The sequence below is a fragment of the Lampris incognitus genome, chromosome 3 (assembly GCF_029633865.1).
Source record: "Lampris incognitus isolate fLamInc1 chromosome 3, fLamInc1.hap2, whole genome shotgun sequence".
Lineage (NCBI taxonomy): Eukaryota > Metazoa > Chordata > Actinopteri > Lampriformes > Lampridae > Lampris > Lampris incognitus.
In genome coordinates, this window is record NC_079213.1 from 4026995 (window position 1) to 4042551 (window position 15557).

Consider the following 15557-nt stretch of genomic DNA (forward strand, 5'->3'; position numbering starts at 1 on the left):
TGAACAGGATATATGCCATTGTCAAAGCATTACAAAGGACTAAACCATTACATCACATATTAAACACACATCACATTCACATGACATCACATATTAAACACACATGACATTCACATGACATCACATATCAAACACATCACATTCAAATGACATCACATATTAAACACACATTCACATGACATCACATATCAAACACATCACATTCACATGACATCACATATTAAACACACATCACATGACATCACATATTAAACACATCACATTCACATGACATCACATATTAAACACACATCACATGACATCACATATTAAACACATCACATTCACATGACATCACATATTAAACACACATCACATGACATCACATATTAAACACATCACATTCACATGACATCACATATTAAACACACATCATTCACATGACATCACATATTAAACACATCACATTCACATGACATCACATATTAAACACATCACATTCACATGACATCACATATTAAACACATCACATTCACATGACATCACATATTAAACACATTAGAGTCACATGACATCACATATTAAACACATCACATTCACATGACATCACATATTAAACACACATCACATTCACATGACATCACATATTAAACACACATCACATTCACATGACATCACATATTAAACACACATCAGATTCACATGACATCACATATTAAACACAGGTGTCATCACATAAGCATGCTCCATATCTTTGCCCACCTAAGCAATCAACCTCTTTTCCCCCTCACTGCCATACAGTACAGTGAAACTGTCTGTCTCTCTGTCTGTCTCTGTCTGTCTCTCTGTCTGTCTCTCCCTCTCTTCCTCTCTCTCTTTCGCACCTTCTCTGTCTCTCTCTCCCAACCTGCCTGTCATTCCTTTTACTAGCAAAGCCTGTACTACTGTGATATTGGTGTGTGTTTGTGTGTGTGTGTGTGTGTGTGAGGCACATGTCTAATTAAATGAAGTGCGGCCTCCCAGACTCTGTCGACTTCCTTCTCTCTTTACGAGCGACGGAGAGAGAAACAGGTTGATGTTCAATGTCCGTCCTTCGTCTTCATTTACTTCTTCATTACTTTTATTTATTTCCCAGAATTCCTGCTTTTTATAACAGCCTCTTTGCCCCCCCCCCCCCCAACACACACACTCTTAAAGGGCATGAGTCTGGAGGGAAGTTGTAAACTGTAAAGGAGGTTTTATGTTGATGATAAAAAAACATCCAAAACCTTTTTTTAGTGGATTGTGTTTTGATGAGGGAAGGCAGCTTCCCCATCACTCAAACAGTAATTACTGAAGAGCCGTTAAGCAAGGCAATTTAACCTCTAGTGAACGCCAGTGAAACAGCTGAGTGTCCAGTAATAGAAGACTGGTTTTACTGGTCAGCTCCCAGGTGTTGATTTATTTTCAAGGCTCGGCGTTTTCGGTTTTTATTTTTCAAAGCCATCCACAAGAGGTCACTGTTACAGAACCTCGCACGAACACGAACAACTTTTGGATCCGTGGAAACATAAAATCCGGGTGAAAACCAGTTTAAACCGGTCTGCTCCTTTTAAAGAATCTGGGTGTTTTTCGGTGAAAATCGGTAAAAACCAAAAACGCTGAGCCTTGTTTATTTTTAATAAATCCCACAGGATAACCTGTCCTCGGTGGAGTAAACACTACGTACATAACACATACGTAACACATACATAAGGCGGCGTGGTGGCTCAGTGGTTAAGGAGAAGGTCCTGGGTTCAAACCCTGGGGTTGTCCAACATTGGGGTCATCCCAGGTTGTCCTCTTTTTCTTTTTTTTTCTTTTTTGATTTCTCCCCAGTTGTACCCGGCCAACTACCCCACTCTTCCACACAGTCCCGGTCTCTGCTCCACCCCCTCTGCTGATCCGGGGAGGGCTGCAGACTACCACATGCCTCCTCCCATACATGTGGAGTCACCAGCCGCTTCTTTTCACCTGACAGTGAGGAGTTTCACCAGGGGGGCGTAGCGCATGGGAGGATCACGCTATTCCCCCCAGTTCCCCCTCACCCCCGAACGGGCTCCCTGACCGACCAGAGGAGGCGTTAGTGCAGCAACCAGGACACATACCCACATCCGGCATCCCACTCACAGACACGGCCAATTGTGTCTGTAGGGGCGCCCGACCAGGCTGGAGGTAACACGGGGATTCGATCCAGCGATCTCTGTGTTGGTAGGGAACAGAATAGACCACTATGCTACCTGGACGCCCTAAAACTCATAATTATTAATGACTGGCCCACAGTTCCCAGGCGGGTTCGGGTCAGTAACAGGTTGCTGTCATTTCTTTTCTTTGTCTTTCATGTGCGTCTATATATTGTATAGCATGTTGTGTGTGTTGTGTGGCATAGTGTCTATTCTGAAGTAACAAGTTCGTCATCCCAGACGACCCCAACAAGAGGAAGATCTGTTGGGGTCCGGGTCAACAACAGAGACGCTGAATCCCACGCTAATTAACAGTAAATGGAAAACCGTTTTTGTCGATTTTCTCTGCGGCTTTAATGGGAGACTGTTTCTGCCGTGTCGAACCTGCAGCCCGCTTTAGCTGGAGCTGTGCTAACCACTTAGCCACCGCAGCGCTAATCAGAATTCAGCGCCAAATTAGATGTTGGTTCTGTGATGCTCACAATACCTTACTCACAGAGTATGCTCATTATGAAGTTCATCTGACATAGGCGGCCGGGTGGCGTGTTGGTCTATTCTGTTGCCCGCCAACACAGGGATCGCCAGTTCAAGTCCCCGTGTTACCTACGGCTTAGTCGGGCATCCCTACAGACACAGAGGAGGATCTGCGGGTGGCGAGCCAGATGTGGGTATGTGTCCCGGTCATTGCTCTAGTGCCTCCTCTGGTCGGTCGGGGCGCCTGTTTGAGGGCGGAGGGGGAATAGTGTGATCCTCCCACGCGCTACGTCCCCCTGGTGAAACTCCTCACTGTCAGGTGAAAAGAAGCGGCCGGCGACTCCACATGTATGGGAGGAGGCATGTGGTAGTCTGCAGCCCTCCCCAGATCAGCAGAGGGGGAGGAGCAGAGACCGGGACGGCTCGGAAGAGTGGGGTGATTGGCCAAGAACAATTGGGGGGGGGGGGATTCATCAGACATGGAAGCTGTTGGGTTGACAGATGTCAGATGTTCCAGCCAAGATGTGCAGATGTGCGTAATGGACTTTTCAAGTCATCCAGTAGATTGCTGCTTTTTTAACGAAGTCACATGCAAATGGCAGTCGCATGTGATGCAGCAGCATATCGTAAGAGTGTGACTCTGACTTCCCGAAGTTCCAGCCACACAACTCATCATCCGGTCGACTGAATCTGCAATCTGTTCCTCTCACTAGCGAGTAGGGGAAAAAACCAAAGAAAAATAAAGTGCTGTTCAGACGATCTCTGAGGCACCAAATAAATCACAGAAAATGGAAAACTCCCTCTGGAGATTAATGTTCTCCAGATCCGGCGTCCCGCGGACGGCCCGGGGAAGACAGTTTAGCTTCACTACCTTGAAAAGGAGAAAGTTAAAGTGCTGCATCAGCCACCGCTCCGCTCGGCGCCGCTGCTCGCCGGGGGTCGGATACGGGAAGTCCATTTCACAAATGGATGGCTCAGCCGGAGAGATCGATTCTCCCTCTCCCGGTGGAGTCTGGGGTCCGAGAGCCAAACCGTTGGTCTGGGTTTTGTCTGAAGCAGCCGAGATGAGCTCGGGACCCGTTCAGGTCCAGATGGATGCTTATTACAGCACCTCTCCACTTAATGAAGATCTTTCTTAATTAGAATGGTGCACTGACGAGTCCTGCATACACATCATGTTTCCCTCTGGACACCTGCTGCCACACACACACACACACACACACACACATTCAGAGTCACACTCACACATTCACACATAGAATTACACATAGATGGTCTGACATATATATATATATATATATATATATATATATATATATATATATATATATATATATATATATATACACACTACCGTTCAAAAGTTTGGGATCACCCAAACAATTTCGTGTTTTCCATGAAAAGTCACACTTATTCACCACCATATGTTGTGAAATGAATAGAAAATAGAGTCAAGACATTGACAAGGTTAGAAATAATGATTTGTATTTGAAATAAGATTTTTTTTACATCAAACTTTGCTTTCGTCAAAGAATCCTCCATTTGCAGCAATTACAGCATTGCAGACCTTTGGCATTCTAGCTGTTAATTTGTTGAGGTAATCTGGAGAAATTGCACCCCACGCTTCCAGAAGCAGCTCCCACAAGTTGGATTGGTTGGATGGGCACTTTTTTGAGCAGATTGAGTTTCTGGAGCATCACATTTGTGGGGTCAATTAAACGCTCAAAATGGCCAGAAAAAGAGAACTTTCATCTGAAACTCGACAGTCTATTCTTGTTCTTAGAAATGAAGGCTATTCCATGCGAGAAATTGCTAAGAAATTGAAGATTTCCTACACCGGTGTGTACTACTCCCTTCAGAGGACAGCACAAACAGGCTCTAACAGGTACTATTTAATGAAGATGCCAGTTGGGGACCTGTGAGGCGTCTGTTTCTCAAACTAGAGACTCTAATGTACTTATCTTCTTGCTCAGTTGTGCAACGCGGCCTCCCACTTCTTTTTCTACTCTGGTTAGAGCCTGTTTGTGCTGTCCTCTGAAGGGAGTAGTACACACCGGTGTAGGAAATCTTCAATTTCTTAGCAATTTCTCGCATGGAATAGCCTTCATTTCTAAGAACAAGAATTGACTGTCGAGTTTCAGATGAAAGTTCTCTTTTTCTGGCCATTTTGAGCGTTTAATTGACCCCACAAATGTGATGCTCCAGAAACTCAATCTGCTCAAAGAAGTGCCCATCCAACCAATCCAACTTGTGGGAGCTGCTTCTGGAAGCGTGGGGTGCAATTTCTCCAGATTACCTCAACAAATTAACAGCTAGAATGCCAAAGGTCTGCAATGCTGTAATTGCTGCAAATGGAGGATTCTTTGACGAAAGCAAAGTTTGATGTAAAAAAAATCTTATTTCAAATACAAATCATTATTTCTAACCTTGTCAATGTCTTGACTCACAACATATGGTGGTGAATAAGTGTGACTTTTCATGGAAAACACAAAATTGTTTGGGTGATCCCAAACTTTTGAACGGTAGTGTATATAATTTTTTTTTCATTCATTCATTCATCTTCAGCCACTTCTCCGGGGTCGGGTCGTGGTGGCAGCAAGCTAAGTAGGGCACTCCAGACCTCCCTCTCCCCAGCAACACCCTCCACCTCCTCCTGGGGGATCCCAAGGCGTTCCCTGGCCAGATTGGACATGTAGTCCCTCCAGCAAGTTCTGGGTCTACCCCGGGGTCTCCTCCCAGTTGGATGTGCCTGGTAAACCTCCAAAGGAAGGTGCCCAGGAGGCATCCTAATCAGATGCCCGAACCACCTCAACTGGCTCCTTTCAACATGAAGGAGCAGCGGCTCTACTCCGAACTCCCTCCGGATGTCCGAGCTCCTCACCCTATCTCTAAGGCTGAGCCCAGACACCCTACAGAGGAAACTCATTTCAGCCGCTTGTGTCCGCGATCTCACCCTTTGGGTCACTACCCAAAGCTCATGACCATAGGTGAGGACTGGAACGAAGACTGACTGGTAAACTGAGAGCTTTGTCTTCCGGCTCAGCTCCCTCTTCACCACAACGGTCCGGTACAACATCCACATTACTGCTGATGCTGCACCAATCCACCTGTCAATCTCCCGCTCCATCCTACCCTCACTCCTGAACAAGACCCCGAGACACTTGAACTCCTTCACTTGAGGCAACAACTCATCCCCAACCCGGAGGGAGCAATCCACCATGTCCCGGTAGAGAACCACGGCCTCAGACTTGGAGGTGCTGACTCTCATCCTGGACATGCCACACTCAGCTGCAAACCGCCCCAGTGGGCGCTGGAGGTCGTGTTCTGATGAAGCCAACAAAACCACATCATCTGCAAAGAGCAGAGATGCAATCCTGAGGTTCCCAAACCGGACACACTCCTCACCTTGGCTGCTCCTTGAGATCCTGTCCATGAATATCACGAACAGAATCGGAGACAAAGGACAACCTTGGTGGAGTCCAACACCCACCGAAGACGTGTTTGACTTTGTGCCGAGAATGTGGACACAGCTCTCACTTTGGTTATACAAGGACCAGATGGCATATATTATATAGTGTATATATGTGTGTGTGTGTGTGTGTGTGTGTTAAACATATCAGCACACACAGAGACACACACAGAGACACACACACACACACCACACTTAATCTTGTCATTTTGTTTGTCATCATGACTTTTTCAAATGTTCCATTCATCTGTGTTGTTCTTGTGTTTATACAAGTGATCATGTTTAGTGTTACTCTGTCTGTGTTGTTCCTGTGTTTATACAAGTGATCATATTTAGTGTTGTGTTACTCTGTCTGTGTTGTTCTTGTGTTTATACAAGTGATCATATTTAGTGTTACTCTGTCTGTGTTGTTCTTGTGTTTATACAAGTGATCATATTTAGTGTTACTCTGTCTGTGTTGTTCCTGTGTTTATACAAGTGATCATATTTAGTGTTACTCTGTCTGTGTTGTTCTTGTGTTTATACAAGTGATCATATTTAATGTTACTCTGTCTGTGTTGTTCTTGTGTTTATACAAGTGATCATATTTAGTGTTACTCTGTCTGTGTTGTTCTTGTGTTTATACAAGTGATCATATTTAATGTTACTCTGTCTGTGTTGTTCTTGTGTTTATACAAGTGATCATATTTAATGTTACTCTGTCTGTGTTGTTCTTGTGTTTATACAAGTGATCATATTCAGTGTTACTCTGTCTGTGTTGTTCTTGTGTTTATACAAGTGATCATATTTAGTGTTACTCTGTCTGTGTTGTTCCTGTGTTTATACAAGTGATCATATTTAGTGTTACTCTGTCTGTGTTGTTCTTGTGTTTATACAAGTGATCATATTTAGTGTTACTCTGTCTGTGTTGTTCTTGTGTTTATACAAGTGATCATATTTAGTGTTTGTCTGTGTTGTTCCTGTGTTTATACAAGTGATCATATTTAATGTTACTCTGTCTGTGTTGTTTTTGTTGTTTTCATACTTTCACAGTTCATTTTTCCTGTTTTTCACTTCTCTTAATCATCTGACAGTGTCAGTGGTCCCATCGTGTCGCTAAACTTGATAGAAATGAGCAGAACATGATGGAATCAAACAGGTGATCTTCTTCATCAGGGTCATCGTACCGCACGACACCACCGTCTCACTTCCTGTTCCTGTTCCTCACCCAACAGTGAAAGAGGAACCTAGAAATTAGGGGGGCTGTATTTGTTCTGCTTTATGATGACTTGGACATCCCCCCCCAACACACACACACACACAGCAGTGTTCTGTCTTCGGGTTGGGTCATTTCCAGAGATGCTGTGTTGTGGATGTTAGGTGTAGGTTGTCTGATGTTATTCTAACACATTCTGAGTAAGTGTGTCGTGTTTGTGAACACAAAGCTGCTGAAGGTTGTGTGATACAGATGTGTTTAGTGAACTGATGATGTGCTGCATGTGTAGCCGTCGTTACAGAGTTACAATATGAAACACTGCAGGTCAATCACAACCACATCAAACAGTTTCTGTCCCACAAAGAAAGCCACAAAGTGTTTCTGTTGTTTCTGTCTTCTGATGTGATCCAGTTTGGATTTATTTAGTTCCAGCGTTTGCTTCTTTTTGCTTCTTTTTAACTTGTATGTCATTTTTGTTGCTTTTGATGTGACTTTGCAGATTATGTTACTTTATTAAAACTGTCCTTGTATTTCCTTTGATGTGTTTTTACTCTGTGGTCCTTTCAGTCGTCATCTGTTTGATGATGATCTGCAACTGAAATCGCCTCCCGTCACAGGAAATGTCGAATTATATCGACCTTGAGATGTTCCTTCTATTTAATCATCCAGTTATCAGAAACAACTACTACGAAAAGCAGTTTTTCCACTTCTTCTTTTGGCATGTTCCCTGTTTCCCAGGGGGCGCCGCAGCGGATTTCATAGTTTCCATCGGTACCCTGTAAGGGCACAGTACCGATCACAGTGACTTTATAAACTACTTTAATTACTAAACGTAATTATCCACAAAAAGAAGAAAGAATTTTTTTTGTATCCGGCCAATCACCCCACTCTTCCGAGCTGTCCCAGTCGCTTCTCCGCCCCCTCCGCCCACCTGAGGAGGGCTGCAGACTACCACGTCTCCTGTGATACATGTGGAGTCACCAGCCGCTGCTTTTCACCTGATAGTGAGGGGTTTCACCAGGGGAACGTAGCGCGTGGGGCGCTCCGATCGACCAGAGGAGGCGCTAGTGCAGCGACCAGGACACATACTCACATCTGGCTTCCCACCCGCAGACAGGGCCAATTGTGTCTGTAGGGACGCCCGACCGAGCCGGAGGTAACGCAGGGATTTGAACCAGCGATCCCCACGTTGGTAGGCAACGAAAAAGACCGCCACGCCACCCGGACGCGTGAGAAACAACTGTCTTCCAGATGAAATAAGAAGGTGGATCATCTGACGGTCTGCTGCTGATGAATGAGACTGTTTATTTCGCGGGTCTGGCTGCCAACTTCCAATTTGAATTTTTTTGCCTTTATCAGATTTGTTTTGAATCCTGTGCTTCGACCACACGTCTCTGGTTTGGTTAGACCTACATGAGGATTTGGTCACTGATGTGGAAGTGAACCTCCACACTTCAGCACCGGGTCAGTCAGCATGCCACAAGAGGGTTTGGTGTTGCTGTTGACTTCGTAACGAGCTGGAAAACCCAGCCATCTGTGTGGCTGCCCGCGTCACGCTGGCAGATGGTGCATTCATACCCGGTTTATATCCACATATGAATGTGGTGAAAAACAGATCTGAAAATATCCGAGTCCATGTGGTTTCCCCCTGGTTGTACGGTCATAACACACATCGGCATGTGGCACACATGAGCAACAAGTCTGAACTGGGTGGCTTATCTAAACGAAGCCTAAACGATTCTGGAAACGAGAGTGTGTGATGCTCGGACTTGCTCAGAGAAACTGCTGTCGTTCCACGTCTTTTACAAATACACTTTCTCTTCCAGAGATCCGTAATGGCAACCTGAAAAGCATCCTGGGACTTTTCTTCATCCTGTCACGCTACAAGCAGCAGCAGCAGCAGCAGCAGCAGTACTACCAGTCTCTGGTGGAGCTCAGCCAGCAGACCAGCACCTCCTCCTCCTCCTCCTCCTCCTCCTCCTCCTCAGCCCACAAGACACAAGACATGCAGTCCAGGTGAGCGCCGCTCTGCTGGGGTGCGTGGGTGGTGCGGCTTACGGGGATGGGTAACAAAACCTGACTGCCGTTTGTCGCACGTCACAGCCCAGTTTGGTGAGGTGCAGCATTGGCAGTCATAATAGAAGTACCGGTGGTACTAATAGTCATAGTATTTGTTGTAGTCATAGTAGTAGTGTTTTTATTTTATTAGTATTTGTTGTAGTATTTGTAGTAGTAGTTGTAGGATCACTAACAGTAGTAATATTGTTATAGTATTGGTAGTGCTAGTTGTAGTGGTACTGGTGGTAGTAATAGTAGTTGTATTTGTAGTAGTAATAGTACTAATAGTAATACTGTTTGTTGTAGCCATTATAGTGGTTGTACTGGGAGTGGTAGTATTTATTGTAGTCTGAGTCATAGTAGTAGCAGTAGTAGTATTCATAGTAGTCGTGGTATCTATATCAGTAGTGGTAAAAGTGATAAAAGTGATAAAGTGGTGAAAGAAAACATGGATGGATGGTAAAAGAGTTTTCTTCCTGTGTACACCGGTCATAAGTTGTAGATGAAGCCTTGACAGAATAAGACCACAGGCGTTCAAACCAGCAACTCAACACAGCAAAAATATGAGACGGGCTGAAAAGCGGTGCTCATGGGCTCCACGTCATGGAAAAGTTCTGGAGCTGTACCAGAGAGCACATGCTCTCTGGGGTGGGGTAGTATAGTATAGTACAGTATAGTATAGCATAGCATAGCATCGCATCGTATAGTATAGTATAGTATAATGTAGTATAATGTAGTATAGTACAGTGTAGTGTAGTGTAGTATAATGAAGCATAGTATGGTATAGCATAGTGTAGTGTAGTATAATGAAGTATAGTGTAATGTAGTGTAGTGTAGTATAATGAAGCATAGTGTAATGTAGTGTAGTGTAGTATAATGAAGTATAGTGTAATGTAGTGTAGTGTAGTATAATGAAGCATAGTGTAATGTAGTGTAGTGTAGTATAATGAAGCATAGTGTAATGTAGTGTAGTGTAGTATAATGAAGCATAGTATGGTATAGCATAGTGTAGTGTAATATAATGAAGTATAGTGTAATGTAGTGTAGTGTAGTATAATGAAGCATAGTGTAATGTAGTGTAGTGTAGTATAATGAAGTATAGTGTAATGTAGTGTAGTGTAGTATAATGAAGCATAGTGTAATGTAGTGTAGTGTAGTATAATGAAGCATAGTACGGTATAGCATAGTGTAGTGTAGTATAATGAAGTATAGTGTAATGTAGTGTAGTGTAGCGTAGTTTAGTACAGTGTAGTATAGTACAGTATAGATTAGTATAGACAGTATGAGGGCCTCAGTACAGCAGATGGGACTGCTTCATGAACCATCGAACCTGCCGATGTGTCCTTGGGCAAAACGCTGCCTGCCCACCAGCTCTAGCCGTGCTGTTCTAGCTGGCGAAGCAAATAGAGAATTTAACCCTGCAGGGGTCAGTAACTCATCACAGGATGATGATGACGATGATGATGATGACTTATTAACGTTAATCTTTTTATTGGGGTGCTCTTTTGAGCCCACACAGGGGGTGTCGGTATGAACACACTGGATGTGCGACATAAACAGGATGTGGCGTATGACGTTGTCTATAGCAGGAATAGTGGTGTCAGTGGGTGGGGAGAGCCGTGTGTGTTGTGTGTGTGTGTTGTGTGTGTGTGTGTGTGTGTGATGTAAATAGACAGACCAGGCGCTTTACAAAGGCTGGCCCGACATGCCACACATGGGTGGCATTCTTCCGGATGGATCAAATTACTGCACTGCTCCGGTTTGTTCTCTTGTAGTGTGTAGTACCAGAGTGTGTGTGTGTGTGTGTGTGTGTGTGTGTGTGTGTGTGTGTGTGTGTGTGTGTGTGTGTGTGTGTGTGTGTGTGTGTGTGTGTGCGTGCGTGTGTGTGTGCATGCGCACAGTGTTGATTTGGCTTCAGCGGCAACAGCTGTCTCATATTCCCACCCTCAACTCCACCACCCACCATCCGAGTAACACACACACACACACACACACAAACACACACACACACACACACACACACACACACAGCACAGCTCGCCGTTCCACACCTGTCACTGCATTGGTTCCAGTCCAGTGATGTCACCCATGCTGATGTATAGGAGACCCACTTTCCCCTGGCGTGGCTGCAGGCAGCGCTGCAGTCCAGGTGTCCCACATGCGGTGGTTCGGGTTCAGACAGGATTTGCATGGGACACAACAGAACCACCGGTCTGAGCTGAGACGCTGAAGTGTTGTCGGGTCAGAGCGCCCCTTTAGCAAAATGTTTAACCTCGGCTCAGCTGCGTGAAATTGAAGAGTGTGTCTGCAGTGCTCATGTCAGAAAAACAAATAATGGCGTGGCGGTCTATTCCGTTGCCTTGCAACACGGGGATCGCCGGTTCGAGTCCCCATGTTACCTCCGGGTGGGTCGGGCGTCCCTACAGACACATTTGGCAGTGTCTGCAGGTGGGAAACCGGATGTGGGTATGTGTCCTGATCGCTGCACTAGCGCCTCCTCTGGTTGGTCGGGGCGCCTGTTGGTTGGTGAGGGGGACTGGGGGGAATAGCATGATCCTCCCACGCACTACGCCCCCCTGGTGAAACTCCTCTCTGTCAGGGGAAAAGAAGCGGCTGGCGACTCCACATGTATGGGAGGAGGCATGTGGTAGTCTGCAGCCCTCCCCGGAGCAGCAGAGGGGGTGGAGCAGAGACCGGGACGGCTCGGAGGAGTGGGGTGATTGACCGGGTACAACTGGGGAGAAAAGGGGGGAAAATCCAAAAAAAGAAAAACAAGGAATAACCTCTGCTGTATTTTCACACAGCGCCGCTCATGCCCCCCCCCCCCCCCCCCGCTGGCCCAAGTAGGAAGTCGTGTGTGGATGGGGTCAAAGGGTAACTCGCTACCTGTGTGTGTGTGTGTGTGTGTATAGATCTGTAGATTACAACTTGAATAAAAGATTTGAACTGTTGAGATGGAAAAGCCTGGAAACCTGGTGAGCTGCAGTTCAAGTTAACCTTTACACCACCAGACCTGCACCGTCAGGTACGGCGGGCGGTGATGAACAACAGGAAACTTCATTCAGAGCGTCTCGCCTCCACCATGTGACGTATGTCCAAGTAAAACCTCCACCATGTGACGTATGTCCAGGTAAAACCTCCACCATGTGACGTATGTCCAGGTAAAACCTCCACCGTGTGACGTATGTCCAAGTAAAACCTCCACCATGTGACGTATGTCCATGTAAAACCTCCACCATGTGACGTATGTCCAGGTAAAACCTCCACCATGTGACGTATGTCCAAGTAAAACCTCCATTGTGTGACGTATGTCCAAGTAAAACCTCCACCATGTGACGTATGTCCAAGTAAAACCTCCACCGTGTGACGTATGTCCAGGTAAAACCTCCACCGTGTGACGTATGTCCAAGTAAAACCTCCACCATGTGACGTATGTCCAGGTAAAACCTCCACCATGTGACGTATGTCCAAGTAAAACCTCCATTGTGTGACGTATGTCCAAGTAAAACCTCCACCATGTGACGTATGTCCAAGTAAAACCTCCACCGTGTGACGTATGTCCAGGTAAAACCTCCACCGTGTGACGTATGTCCAAGTAAAACCTCCACCATGTGACGTATGTCCAGGTAAAACCTCCACCATGTGACGTATGTCCAAGTAAAACCTCCATTGTGTGACGTATGTCCAAGTAAAACCTCCACCATGTGACGTATGTCCAGGTAAAACCTCCACCATGTGACGTATGTCCAGGTAAAACCTCCACCATGTGACGTATGTCCAGGTAAACCGGGATGTTTTTGGGGGGGGGGTGTAGGGAGGGGTGTGATGTCATGGACGGTGAAAGGTTTGATGATATTATTGGCTGGGATGTTGCTCGCCTGCCCGCTGGGACTTGGTGACACAATCGCACAAAATGGTTTTATGTGAAATAAGTACGACAACGTTCAACAGCTTGTGCCGAAAGCACCAAAGAATAACACACACACACACACACACACACACACACACACACACACACACACACACACACACACCCTGCAGCACATGTACAGTTGTGCTGCTGGTTGCCTTCTATAGAAAGCACCTGCTAGTCTTACTGGTGTCTCTGGGGCAGGGTGTGTGTGTGTGTGTGTGTGTGTGTGTGTGTGTGTGTGTGTGTGTGTGTGTGTGTGTGTGTGTGTCTGAGGGGAACCCCCTCATTGGTCAGAGTGCGACAGCCCGGAGCCACGGGGAGGTTTTTTTGGTGTTGTCTGGGAGGCAGGGGGTCCACTCCCTCTTTAAGCCAGCATGTCGCGGGGCGAGCCGGCCGACCCGCCGGCCCCGCGCTCCTCGCGTCTCCCTACCGCCGTCGCACGTGACAGGAAGAGTCGTCTGCCATATGGGAGAGCCAGCGGCCTGGGCAAACTCGACACCTCCACCAGGTACGGTCTTAGCGCGCACGCCGCCCGGGCGTGGCGGTGTGTTTGTGTTGAAACAGCTGAGACCGCAGGTCTCCACCGGACCAGGAGGGGAGTCGGGATTGTTGTCGGTGACGTCATCAAGCGGTAAAGGGTCTCGGTGTGTTGCCGCCCGGTCGTACGCCCCCCCTACCGTCTCCACAGACGCCTGTGATTGTGTGTTGTTTCAGAAGGTGGTGTAGTGTAGTGGTCTGTGGTCTGATCCAGGTCATATCTAACAGCCCGGGTGACTTCAGGGGTGTTCCCAGAAGAGCGACGGAGATGATTTACTTGGAATTTGGTTTTAGCTTCTGAGCTCATCCATGTTTACGCTCAGCAAGGCGTCAGCAGGTGTTTGGACCGCTGTAGTGGTTTACTGTACATCGTGAAGTGCTGTGCACTACTGGCCAGCCGGTTTAATGCTGCATCACCCGTCTGCATTGCAAAGGTTCATACGCCTTCCTGAAGGCTAATGGAGGCCATTGTGTACAGTACTACTACCACCGGAGACGAGTAACTATGACAGCCGCCATAAATGGTACTACAAGCATCAATATAGCATGTCATGGGATGAGAATAGACGGACTTGGATAGATGTTACCATGACTACCACGGTATTCAGTACTAAAATAAGATAAATGTAACTATCCCTGTATACTTGTACTACTGGAGGATAGGTGTTACCGTAACTAGCATTGTATACAGCGCAACTACGGGTTAGATGTTACCATGGTTACCCTTATGGCTGCACGAATTCATGTTTGCAGCGGCCTCACCCAGCACCGTCCATGCCGTGTCTTTGTCCACGTCTGCGTCGAAGTTTGTCTTCGTTTGATGGCTGAGAGAGCTGGTGCTGGATCAGCTGGGGGAGCTTGGTCTGCCGCGTCCCGTAGGCCCAAGGACCACGGCCCTGCCTGGAGCTGTGCCCGAAGAGGAAACACCGAGGGTGGTCTGACAGGACGCGGAAGCGGGGCAGGCTAAGCTAACTGCTAGCCCATGCAGACCGGCAGTTCCGATAGCACTGCGGGCGGTCTGGCGGCGGCCTCGCCTGGCTTTGACTGTGTTTTCGGTGTCATGGTGTGGAGTGCGGGGAAGTGTGTCGAGGGTGTCTGGCTGGGAGAGCTGGTGCTGGGTCAGCTGGGGGAGCCTGGTTTGCTGCATCCGGTGGGCCCAAGGACCACGGCCCTGCCTGGAGCTGTGCCCGAAGAGGAACACTGAGGGCGGTCTGACAGGACGCGGAAGCCGGGCAGGCTAAGCTAACTGCTAGCCCATGCAGACCGACAGTTCCAACAGTCCATCCTGGTGTTCGCTCTCTTGGACAGTGAATATATATAGATATCTATATATATGTGTGTATGTGTGTGTGTGTATATATATATATATATGTGTGTGTGTGTGTGTGTGTATATGTATGTATATATGTATGTGTGTATATATATGTGTGTGTGTATATATATATGTGTGTGTATGTGTATATATATATGTGTGTATGTGTGTGTGTGTGTGTGTGTGTGTGTATGTATGTATGTATGCATGTATGTATGCATGTATAGTATATATGTTGGGAATATGTGTTTGTAGTTTTTTGCAGTTTTTTTGTATTTTGGATCTGTGTGTTGTTGTAGTTTGTGTGTGTGTTTTGTGTGTGTTGCACTGCTGTGGGCTGCTGTGGGCAGGGAAGCCATATTTCGTGTCATGTGCGCAGGTGCATGGAATGAAGTTACAAATTAATATTCCTGGTTTCC

General features: G+C 46.5%; 1 protein-coding gene across 1 annotated transcript in view; it reads left to right on the top strand.

Annotated features, from left to right (window-relative positions):
• The window catches only part of nav3 (neuron navigator 3), a 296390-nt gene that overhangs the window by 108631 nt on the left and 172202 nt on the right, over positions 1 to 15557 (top strand). Inside the window, exon 5 of the mRNA XM_056275775.1 lies at positions 9145 to 9334. Within this exon, the coding sequence (XP_056131750.1) occupies positions 9145 to 9334 (190 nt within the window). The remainder of the gene's footprint in view (positions 1 to 9144; positions 9335 to 15557) is intronic.